Source organism: Saccoglossus kowalevskii, chromosome 5 (genome assembly GCF_978046115.1).
Source record: "Saccoglossus kowalevskii chromosome 5, keSacKowa6.1, whole genome shotgun sequence".
Classification (NCBI taxonomy): domain Eukaryota; kingdom Metazoa; phylum Hemichordata; class Enteropneusta; family Harrimaniidae; genus Saccoglossus; species Saccoglossus kowalevskii.
Window position 1 is genome coordinate 25,373,004 of NC_140645.1, and position 13,098 is coordinate 25,386,101.

The 13,098-nt window shown below is 32.2% G+C and overlaps 1 protein-coding gene and 1 long non-coding RNA gene across 2 annotated transcripts; both read left to right on the plus strand.

Annotated features, from left to right (window-relative positions):
- Positions 1 to 798: 798 nt before the first annotated feature.
- LOC146745935 (uncharacterized) lies at positions 799 to 4,601 on the plus strand. Its single transcript, XR_014929424.1, has 3 exons — positions 799 to 885; positions 4,363 to 4,443; positions 4,565 to 4,601. It is a non-coding gene; the product is annotated as an uncharacterized LOC146745935 (long non-coding RNA).
- Positions 4,602 to 7,389: 2,788 nt separating this feature from the next.
- Positions 7,390 to 11,793, plus strand: LOC146745936 (BMP-binding endothelial regulator protein-like). Its single transcript, XM_085498828.1, has 5 exons — positions 7,390 to 7,513; positions 8,211 to 8,318; positions 9,800 to 10,038; positions 11,206 to 11,498; positions 11,614 to 11,793. Exons 1-5 carry the CDS (start codon positions 7,390 to 7,392, stop codon positions 11,618 to 11,620), a joined length of 771 nt encoding a protein of 256 aa, XP_085354954.1. The 3' UTR covers positions 11,621 to 11,793.
- Positions 11,794 to 13,098: the final 1,305 nt, after the last annotated feature.

The window sequence follows — 13,098 nt, forward strand, 5'->3', positions numbered from 1 at the left end:
AAACAATGTTGTTGACATCTTTATTTCACGAGCACATGGATACTCCAGCTTTGGTGTTATGAATAACATACATAGATGTATACAATAAACTCGTACCCACATATACCCTATTTATATCATCCCTGATACTGGCTACAATATTTAAATATTTGTAATGTAACATGACACTGTGTCAACATTCGTTATAGTCCCTCCACTTATATTTTAGGTTGGTAAATTCGTGGTGTTATATTTCTGATGATTCGGATTATTTTGCCCCAACCAATCTCTTTGCATACAGTTTTTTATTCATAGTCTCTCCATACACATTGGTTTAAACAAAATACTCTTACCTGCAATTACTTATTTTATATTATGCTTTATACTAGGCATGTAATGCCAACACTTATTTTACATCTTAGTTTCAGGCAATCAATTGCATTAACAAGTTGTCCTACATTCTTTATTTGTTCTTAAGAGCAGTACACTCCGGACAGTATGAACTTAGATTTGTGACTTTCTCTCAGTTCATGTAGTTGCGATCCTGGTCAATAATCTAACAATTAAACCTTTTCGTGAACCATAGTTTCGATTGACAGAACAATGTGTCATACAGTCTGTTTCGCATCTGTGTACCAGCAAAAGCTGCCTTTTCTCATTACAAGCACGTTGCAAACATTGTTTTGACGGAGCAGGTGTAACTCTTTACAAGTTATTGTATTCATCGTTTTACAGTTTTTCAGTGAATACAATTTTACATATGTTACCAGTGATTGACAACTCATCGAATGCTATGTATTAGGACTAGTTTTTGCCTTTACTTCCATCATCATTTGACTGTATTGCTACACTCAACCAACCCCACGAAACGGTACTATCTAGCCTGTGCTATTCTACAGTTCTAAGGTATGATATGATTGATGTAGTAATTTTATTTTATATTTTTTTTAATATATACAACATATATTTCAAGCTGGTTATATACATTCTGTGATTGTGAAGTAATCGCCTTTGGTTGAAGTGCGTTAGTCAGTCAAATCTTCTTTGCACATGCGTTATGATGATCTCGGGGATTTATTTCAGATTCATACTCAGGTAAATTATTGCCAGTATATGAAGAAATTGTTTGTTATTGGATCATATGTATGTTCTCTTCTCTAATTGGTATCCGAGTGGTTTGTCTACATTATTCCTTCATTTAATCGTGTCTTTCTGCATCTTCTACTTTCGTTCATTCTGCTTCTTTCCATGCCTAGTTCACCATTGCATAAATTCTTAGTTGTTGTCTATCGTCTATTGGTATGTCTAATTATGCCATTCTTTGGGCACAAAGCTTAATTTTTACTCTCACTAAATGATGTCTATTTTTCTCTGCTTCGACGACCATAATTCCTCCCTGTACTGCAGCCCGCTGGGTAGTGCATAAATCGTGTCTAGGAATTTCATGAAATCTTTTGGGCCGTTGATCTCATGGAGGTGTACTGATATTGTCTAATAGTGCTACAATATTTTTAGAAGCTGCTGTGTTTACTCGCTAATTGATATGCCTATGTTCGTAAAAGAGCAACATTTTATTACCCAACATGTATGTATGAAATACATCAAATATATCATGCACACAAATGCTAGAGCAAATTTCCGAACATGACTCATGATCATCTATTGTGCATATTTGTGAATGTACATTCAATAAGTTAGCTTTTCCCACTCCACTATTATTTGATTTGAGGTTGCATTATTGAACTGACTTCAATAGTAAATAAATATCATTTAACACTCTTGCTTGATATATCTGTAAAACCTCGTTATATTGTACATCAGTATTGTCATTGCTGTCTTTGTGTCACACTGACTTTCCTATACTGTCTCTCAACTTCTCCTAGTGTAACTCAGTATGTATATATTTTGTACTTTATATATATTTGTTCTGTAGACTTGTTGTTTATTTGGTATTATTGCATGTCTATACTTCATCATTTTATATTTTACATTGACAAATGGTTCTCCCGGCATGTCTTTCCTCAAGTCTCGTTGCTTGACTTAATATTACTATCAATGTGTTATGTATTTTGCATGTTGTTGTTCAACTCTCTTTCTCACTCTCTGTGTTTCTTTTTAGTATGCTTCACTTCACCTTATTACATTACTAAAATTGCTAATAACTTTAAATTTGCTAAACTTTTTCATTGAAGACATTCCGATTGTGGACATACGTACACATAAGAGAATTTGTGTAACTTCAATGGTCACGTGAACATTTCCGCTGCGTTTTTTAAGCGACAAAAACGATTGAAAAGTTACTGAGCGTTTAACCGATCAACTTGATATTTAGCATGCATGGCAAAAGCTTTTATGAGAAAAATAAATACTTTTAACCAGTCAGCAAGTTTGGCAGCGATCTTTGCCATGGACACTTGAATGCTTCAACCAATCGACTTGATAGCTTGCATATACCATGTAAGCTTATAGTTTCCTGAAAAAAAGGAAAATAATGTCGACGAGTAACTTGTAATGCATCAATTGTATTTTTGCACTCTACTTAATTGTATTATATCATGGACTTGTCCTCATGTAACTCCACCAGTAATTATCTTTATATTTTTCAAAGCTCATTAGTATAGACCTTCTGATTTTCTATGAATCATTCTTTTTATGATGTATATATCTAAACCATTGTGAAATCCAGTTTCTCTATATCAACTTCTATATGTATTCGTGTTTGCTCGAAATTATATGTGTCCATCGCACACTGTCTCTCTTGCTCTTTTTAATCCTTTTTTAAACAAATTAAATTCAAACTATAGTTTGTTAGAATTTACGATGGCGCTCTGTGTATTTAAAATGATGAAATTTCCGAAGGTCCATTACATTTTACTTTCGACCCTTCAAGAACGCGTCATTTCGGTTTGATTTTGTTTGTGGGCATGATGGATACCTTTCATTTCCAGTGCACCCTGTATGGTTTAATTTTAAGTAAGAAACTTGTCAAATATGTTTCAATCTATATGTATTCGTGGGATCAGGTGTGGTAGACGTGGTTTGGCGGTCTCGGCTATGATCGGGAAGGCAAGATCTAACTTTTATATGGGCAGACTGACATAATAAAGCACAATAACATTCGAATATAATAATAACAACTAGATGTAATACTAAATATTCCTATCACAATTAATATATGCTAGCATATAAAGAGAAAGACTTGTCTGATCAGCTTAGTGAAAAATGGTAATAAAGAGTCAGTGTAAACTTCATTGATGATCATGTGATGAAAGTGAAGCCACGGTGTATACATTGTGGTTCTCCCACACAATGGAGATGAGGAGAGTAGCTGTGCACTGCTCAGTAAAGTTATTGTAGCACGTTCAGATCTGGAGCTCAATGCGGTAGCAGGCAGCAAGTAGTCAAGCAGCGACACAAAGGTACTGGCAAAGATCAGGAATAGGTAGCCTCAATTGAGTATGTTCCATCATTGGATACATAGTCATTTGTAACCCCTATAGCCTGTGGTCTTTGTAGCTATCATTGACTGTATGTAACAATACAACGCATTCCACAGTTAAGTGTCGTACATATTATGCATGCCTAAAATGTTTTCGCAATCAGGGTATTTCTTATATTCTGCAACGCTCGGTGTTAATAAGTTGTGGTTTATTTAGCAAAAACCCCGATTGCATAATTAAAATACACTCTCGACAAATTACAACGACGTATTCAGCTAACTAAATAATACACAGAATAATATATGAGAGTATGACGGAAATATTCACTTATTCACACGTTAAAGTCTGTGTTATTTATTAAGATTGTTATTACGAACTGTCATAATTTAAGAATAACTGTCCTGACACCTGTACATCTGTTTTTTAGGCTTTCCCTTCATTTTTTTTCTATGGATTTCTAATTGTAATTGTTTCTCCTCGTTTTGCGTGGATATTATTCATGATTTTTTTTTCAATAGTTGAGAATCTAAAATATAATCCATGATATCGAATTAAATACAAGAGTGAATTGTTGTTCAAACATGACGAGTCTTTTGAAAACGATATATATTAAATATGTGACGTACTGGTCTATGCTCTTGTTTGCAAACAATTGTGGTTTCTTCTTCTATGATCTTGCTTTAATAATTAATTTGGAAATTGATTTTAATCATCATTGACTAAAGACTTTGAATTTATTATGTATATAATGCACCGAAATGCAACTGCCATATTGACTAAGGGTTAATTAGAATGAACTTAATTTCTGTCTCAATGGCGAGATTAATGTTCGATAGGTATTTTGCAATATACAGTGTTCATTGCATTAAACCAATGTTTTCTTGTCTACTAAACTGACATATATATCATTTTATTGAAGTTATATTTTCTAATTGTATTTTAGATGTTACTTGCTGTATATATCTCAATATCGGCCGCCCTTGTTGTATCAGCAACAGGATCAACACTGCCTCGACACAAACAGGTTTGTATACACCAGTAATTGTTTTGTTCATCTAACGTATTTGTCTGTAAAATTCTTTCATACATCTCTTCCAATATAATATTGAAATCTTGAATTTTGAAATCTGTTGTTATTCTTACAGGAAGTACAATCGCTTTGGTTTTCCCCGAATGATGTCAGTAAGTTCTTGTTTTCCCGTCTTACATTGCAAATCGTTCTACGTGGATGACTGTCGTTTACTCCTGTGAATTATATTATTATGTTCCGAGTATGTTCATTACGAACTTTTGGCAATAATTCCCTATGTATTAAATTTTAAATTAAGTTTAATATAACCAGAAAAAACATATGCACATAAGATGATAAAAATAATATTAATTTCAAAATTATTATCTTGTGTGGAACGCAGTTATAGTTCATTTACAGCTAATCAATCTCACCCCAATTATAATAAGATGAATCCAGGTAAAGCATTTAATATAGGGTCATACACAATTGTTTGAAAACTATAAAAAGTAATTGACAGCATATGAGTTGTAATAATGATATTTCCAACTATATTAATTTATTGATGCAATAATTGTAAATAATTCCAAGTAGTATATCGTTTCAAAAAGGGGCTACATTACTAAAATAGTATATAACTCAAATATTGTTAAACGGTTAATATATATTGTTTTAATTTTGTTTTGAATTTAATTTATTTTTTATTGTTTTTTTTTTTTTTTGGTAATGAATTCAAATAAATAGCTGCTGCATGATTTAAATTATGTTTGTTGATAGAAAGACTGGCTTCGGAGAGACAATAAAGAGCCAATTCTGATATTTGCGAAGTTTGAATACAGTATTTTATTGAAGTATATTAAGTTTTTGAAAGAAAGGTACGAAGTGAGCTCGAAAATCTGAGCAATTTTTTTGTAACATAAAAATCGTGTTCAATGTGATATGGACATTTCTCCATAGTACTATGTTAGATTGAGTAAAATTACAGAGTTTGTATAAAAGTAAAAGTCTGGATCTTGGAACATTATTCCAGCTTTAGGGACAATGATATTGTAATGATAGTTTTCTAATTTACGTTATGATCAATTGACACCCCTTAAATTCCCAGGTATACTCTAAGTACGTTCTAAACCATAGAGATTATTTCCTTGCATGTCACGCTGTAGTAAACAGCTCCAGCCAATCCACTCCAAACATTGAAAAAAACTCATTGAATTCTTCACAGTTTTTTTTTGTGTTGACTGTTTTATTGACGCTTTGTAAATTTAGTTTAATCGTAGTTTTAGTGCCAGCCTGGTGGTTTTATTTAAAATAACATTGATTATTTTTAACGTTTTAGTGACATTACCATGAGCCGATAACAATTCGTTTGAATAATAAATTTTCGTTGCTGTCCTACACAGCCTCTTCAGTAAGTTACGATATGATTTTGTATGTATCCATTATTTTGGTGACGTTTTGAATCAAATTTGTGCTTTGTTTTGAAAGATGTTAAGATACCTTTAGTGATCAATGGTGTGCGGATTGATTGAGATAATTTTTTATTAATTGAGGTTGGGAGGTGATAATTAATGATATTACTAAAAATGTTATAACATTCTGTTCGTTTGCGTCAACACAATCATAAACTGGTTCACATTCAACAAGCTGACAATGTGCCAATGCAGTCTACAGAGCTATACAGAAAGCTTTTTAATAATTAATGAGGGTCTGCAATAGGATCGATTCACAGTGCATAACAATAATAGAGAGCCATGAATGTAAAGTGCAGCTAAACCTCCTTGAAACTTATCTCGGTTAGCTGTAATTAAATTGTATGTTGCGATATTATAAAGGGAATTGCTAAATTTTGAATTTAACCAAGTTTCGCTCATAACATATCACACATTTGAAATTGTCATAATGACTATTTAAGAATAAAAACATTTCATCAAAATATTTTGAAAGTGACCTTATAATTACATGTAACCGGTCAAGTTCAGTTAAAGGGTTATACTATTTTTTTGTTAAACTCACCCAGTGACTAGTGGTTGCAATTATATATCTTCGAATCCGTTAATTAAATTATGTGGACTGATTGAAGTGGATATTTCTTTGGATAGTCTGGCCGAATACTCATATTCTTCTTGGTGTCAGGTTATAAGTATTACTGGCGTCGTCATATTCGAGTTTGTGTGCAGTGGAATTTCGCAAGTTCTTTCTTTTACTGTAATTGTACGTCTATGTATGATAACATAGTGGGTCGACACTACCTTTGTTGGTTTTATACTTACGAAACAACTTTTGCCGCATAAGATTTCGAGATTTAGGAATTATTGCGTGCCGCAATATTTCGAAATATAGAATATTTTTGCACGGAATCCAACAAATGTCCCAATCTGTTTGATTGGATACGGATTTTACGACCCTTGGTTGTACGGCGGATTGATATATGAGTGCTCACATAACTTAACGCTCATAATTGTGTTTGGTATACTTACAGTGTGTATAATGCTGCCGCCGGACTGGTATTCACATTACGAACACATTCTCAGTGCGGTCAGATTTTTCTCGTGAATATATTTCTGGAACTGAGCGTTTAGTAGGTTCAATGTGATTGACAAATCACATAACGTGAAGCCAAACTCCTCATCAAAACAAATTGCTACGAATTTTAGCTGTGATTACGTTATGCTCGATTATCTAACGAGCTTAAAATCAATAGAATGGAGCAGAACACGCTCTGTTCAATATATAGTTGGCTAATTTGATTTATTATCATATTCGGTTGGTAATTCGACGTAACCGATAATTTGTTTAGTTAGTTTGAAGCTCAGCATGCATGTGGAACATTGTTCAACCTGAACTCGGCGTTCGACTGATTCATGTGTTTACATTGAACATTTCCAATTAAAGACACTAATTGTAAACAATCATATTGTATGAAGTAATTCGAGCAATAAACGCTGTTATATTTATGTAAATATGCCCAATCTTTATCGATGTCCAATATTCGTTTCTATCACTTTGGACAAGATTTCAACTTCAATAACAAGTAACGTTTTTTTGTTTATCCCTGTAGAGATTGAAGGTAATAGAGATGCAGGAGGTGAGTTGAAGTAATAAATCTATGAAAAAAACGGCTCTTTTTGAAAATCAGTATCCAAATAAAAGGAACGACGTGATTAATACTATCTTTAATTTTATGATTGAATTGTCAAATTGATTTCTTAAACACTACTTCACATATCCATTCATGTTGTTATAATTTAACATTTAAACGTTCATAATTTCACAACTTAAGTTGTTGTACGTAACCACTCTTTTCTAGACCTGTCCATTTCTCAGTAACAAGGTAGTTCTAACTTCCACGTTTTTGTGCGTATGAAATTGTGAAATAGATTTTCACAAAAATCGTACGAAATATAATGCAGTGATTTGCTGATGCTAAAATTATGTCACAATTTTGTGACTTATTTCGTTTGCAGTGGAAGAAAATATCGGGCGTTTATCGTATTTCTTACAGAGAATATTCCAGCTGTTTCAACATCACACAAAGAGAGAGACTTAGATATGTTGTTTGATATGAAAACAAATCCTATTGTTCTATTTACCGTCACTGGTATAAGGACTAACAACATAGCTGCACGCGTCGTGTATTTTTTTATGCGTATATATACGAATATTCTTATTTAATCCCGACTGGCCCCAATTGCGATGTTTTCCAAAGCTATTTACAAAGACTGAAAGACAATTTGTTATTATAAAAACAAACAAATATTTAATATATAATACATTTTATCTAGACGATGCCTGTGGGGAATTTGGTGGAATATGCCGACCAATTTGCAACACCGACATTGAACGTCAAGGACGAATCAACAACTGTACTGGTGGTTACGTATGCTGCAAAAGTTTGTGATACTATATACTTGATGCATGAACTTTCATGATATAATCTAACGTAATATAATTGATGTTTTCGTGGACTATAATCTAATGTCGTTAAAGTATATTTAGGACGTATTAAGCACACAAACAACTAACAACCAAACAAAGCAAATTTCTCATTTGAAGTCAGTGTGAAAGTTGATGCGCAGAATGTTCTTGTTCATGACTCTTTGATTCGATGAAAAAACATCGAAGTGTTATATTTCGCATATTTATTGCGTTAGAGAAATCTGAATTCCCTAATAAAACACCAATGGCATATAGGTAGCAAAATTCTCATAAACACAATTTGAGAGATCACTACTATGGAATTATCCTATGAATGTATCCACCTAATCTGCGTTTATTGGTCTAATGGTTTGCAATTTTCTGTCAAGTGCACACGCATGTTTTACACTCTTCCTTGCTAGTATCAATTGCCCAACGACAGAGTATGATTTGTTCCAATCAATTGAAAGATCACTGTATAACGCAGTATAATGATAACAGTTTATTGGGTGGAGGAGATCATAATGAGCGTGCGTGAAACATAATATTTAGTTTTCACGACTCGCAAGTTATTTATTGGTACGTTTGGTGTATAATACATGATTAATTGTGTTCAATGCATAATTGGATGTACAATGCATGTGATGAAATAAGTGTCATCTATTATGCCAGTTTCTAACAATTTGAATTTGTTTCTTACATCCAATATCCAGGATACCGTAACACTATAGTACAAGGTATATTATAACGTTGTTGTTAATATTTTAACTAGTAATATAAAGTAGACATAGTAGATATTTGCATAGAATGTCGAAGAATGCCTGTGTGATTTTTCAGTTATCAATATGTTATATATGTTATATCAATATGTTAATATATGTAATAGTTAATTTTATTAATACTGATTTTGATTTTGATTAAAATTGCGTCTAATATTAACACACACAAAATGTTGTAATTGGGGTTAAAGTTTTGCAGGTGGGAATAATAATGAATGGGAATGGTCTAAATATTATTTCTGAACTCACATGTTAACACAGTACAATTTATTATTATAAAACAGTTTATATTATCCAAATAGTGACAGTTTCGAATTATCGCTCGTGTGGAGTGTAATAACAGTTGTATTCCTCCTACTAAATCTGGTATTGTTTTGGTTCAATATATATGTCAAACAATACTCCATACAATTGTATGTCAGGAAGTAAATTTGGTGTAGGAATAACAACAATAACTAAAACATAACTTCTGCATCGGAGGTATTAAATACACACTCAGGAAAAGTGCTAACTCAAAATATAAAACCACATTCATGGCAAATTTTGTAACGTTCTTCCAAAAATCCTGGTCAACTTGTTCGAACACAGACTCGTAGTAATAATCAACACAGTAAGACGGAGGTGCTACATACCTAGTACAGAGTTACAAGACCAACAAATATAATTTTATTTCTTAGACATTCATAGTGCAGTCTGGGGCGATCCCCAATACCAGACTTTTGATGGAAAACATTTCAAGTTTGATGGACATGGTGGATGTTCCTATGTATTATTTCAAGAGTGTAATCATATGCCTGCATTTGTTGTTGCCGTTAGACATCACTATGTAGAATCAGTAAATAAAACCGCTGTTACTGAAGTAACAGTTTATGCAGAAGGGAATGCTGTTACAACTACAATCGGCAGGGATGTATTTGTAAGTAAATGTGAATTGTCATTATTGTAATAGTATCCTTACAAATTTGCTCAAACTCAAAAATTACATAGATTCAGCATTACTAGGCGGTAACAGTAATATAACGACTGAAACATAAATGTAGTATAGTTTTTTGACCAGGTGCTGACACTACATTAAGTAAAAATATTTCATATCCTTCATATATCAAATTAGTTAACGTCACCTCCACGCTATTTTTAAACTATGATTTTTACAGACGTACACTGGCACAAAAATACCTTCATCGCGAAGGTATAGTTATGTAGACTAGAATACTTTTTTTATGACTGTTAAATATTGCTAAATATCTTGTTTTCCAAGCATTACTTTAGCTTATAATATTGTTTTTTTTTTCAATATCTCTTCTTTTCAACTTCATTATTTGCGTTTGATTATTTAGGTGCAACTAGAAACACGGATGCCCATTTCATTCTCTTAGTTGGCAACCGTTTTAGTAATAAACTATGAGATAGTGACAGTAGATAAAGGCGATGTTTGCCGGTATACTTTTCAACATAGTTCATTTTACCATTGTAGCTCTAGAATATATTGGCTACTGTAGTAATCAATCATTACCAAATCGTATTCTGCCGACGGAAATCTAGACAATCAAATAATTCACCTTACAAAAAGGTCAAACTCCTAATTGTCTCTGTTGTACTTGGGGTTTATATTCATTGGCCTGGAAATGTTTTCTTATATAATTCCTAGTTACCATAATCAAATAGTTTCTACTTGTACAATGTTGTGCCGTTCACAAACAACTTACAAATAAAAATAAAGATTTGTTCGTTTTCTGCATTCTTCGATTCACATAAATTGTCTGTCACAATTATTTGTTTCGTTTAGTTCCCACCATCATTGTCTCACTCTTCAGCGTCTGTGTTTTGAATTGCAATTGTTTTGAAATTTCGGTAAAAGGACTGATCAAGTTTTAGCATAAAAATTCAATTGTTTTATTAAAATAATATAGCATAGGAAATAGAGTATGTATACAATAATAATGTATATTATCTTCAGTATTCATTTTATTGTTGTCAGAATTCTTTGTATGAATATATATATATATATATATATATATATATATATATATAGCATGCTACCTGAACAACCCTGTATATATTTAATATTTATTGTTATCAACAGGTCAACAGCAAACAAATATTGACACCTTCCCCTTGGACAATTGGTAGCTTGAAGATAAGCAAGTATGATGAACATGTGAAGATAACCATGAATTCCAAATTCAGTTTATTATGGAATGGCAGAGGACGCGTAGCTCCAGTTGTTAATGCAACCATGTTTGGTAAAGTGTGTGGATTAATGGGAAATGCTGATGACAATCCCGACAATGATATGCAAATAAGAATGCCAGACGGGACACTGAAATCCACTGATAATGTCAATAAATTTGGTGATAGCTGGATCATTCCTAGCAGGTAACTATTGAATATTGTTCACTTAAATTTTTTATTTCAAAATGTGTTATATATGAGAAATTTGTTATCACAAACAGTATGATCACTCCGGTTGTTTTTTATTATATTTTTATAGTTGCTAAACATGGGAGCTTGATGACATCGGTACGTGCATGACACAGACGTAAATTATAAACAGATCAACAAGGAACGGGGTCATATATGCTGACAATTTTCGAATGTACATTAGAATCAATATATTCTAGTTTTTAGTTAATCGAAATCGCTACACAGAATAAAGGTGTTATCAAAGAGACTGAAAGTAAATTGTTTATTTGTATGTTAATTCATCACGTGTAAACTAGATAAACCAAAATATGCTTTAGAGAAAGAAAATTTTGTATGGACAGGTGATAAATATATTGTTATACTTTGAATTTAAAAGGTTACTGCAAGTTTCAGAATGGAAAACACAATCAATTTTGTGATCAAAACGAATTACCAACATACTCGCAAATGTTAACTGATACCTTCTAGATTATAGAGTATTCATTCCATTATTAATTATGCAAATACATGAAACTATCCTTTATGCTTAGTCGTTGTCGGCGCTGTGGTGTCAATTGTGATATGTGAACATGATTTCTATTAAATCATTGTTCTCGTTGGAGCAGCAATACACTCTTCGAACATATACGCTAGATAGATACAGCTTGGTAACATGGACGAGAAGCAATTCAAATACAGTGTTGCTTAAGCATGGATAAAATGGCCGTTTTGTTGCATGATATATAACAAAACTATGTAATGTTTCAATTATTTGTTTTTTTTATGAATTATTATGTGTACCCGACAAGCAGATTTGACCATAAGGTAATAATATAATATAAAATCGTCATATTTAGCACACCAAATTACAAGAATACTATGGCCTAAGATACACTTGTTTACAACAAAAACTAATAATTTTCAGCAATATAGTATAGTAGTTTCTGGTTGAGAAACCTTTCAAATTAATCTTTGAAAAATATCGTTGACAAATGGTATATATTAGCATTCTTACTAAATGTTTATATCGCACTTTTTGTCGTAAAAAGTAAAACTGGCGATAGATCACTGTAATTCCTGATATTTATAATCTTGGTACATAAATAATTTACCATGGAATTGTATGCTATCAGCTGTTCTATTTCGCAGTACGTAGGAAGATCAGAAAATAGATTTGTAAAATCTTAAAATACTTTTATGTTTATAATTTAGTATAATAGTATATCTTAACCAGATACAAAATATGTGAACTTTAAATATCATATATATATATTACAGTAAATATCATCTCATACATAATTTATATATCTGCTTTGACGGGGTAAGCGTTGAATGGTGTGTTTTATCCGAGGAAATCTCGTGTGTTAATTGTGTGTCACTAGGTTATCCCCGTCATTATAGACAAAAACTGTCATAGCAAATAACGTTATGCAACACTGTTACTGAATATATAATACCTCACTGACAAGTACATTGTTAAGTTATATTTCTGAAAAAAGAAAAATACAGCGTTCTAAAAGTGGCATATTTCACACCATGTTAACAACTGATTTGTTTATGTGATGAATTTAAT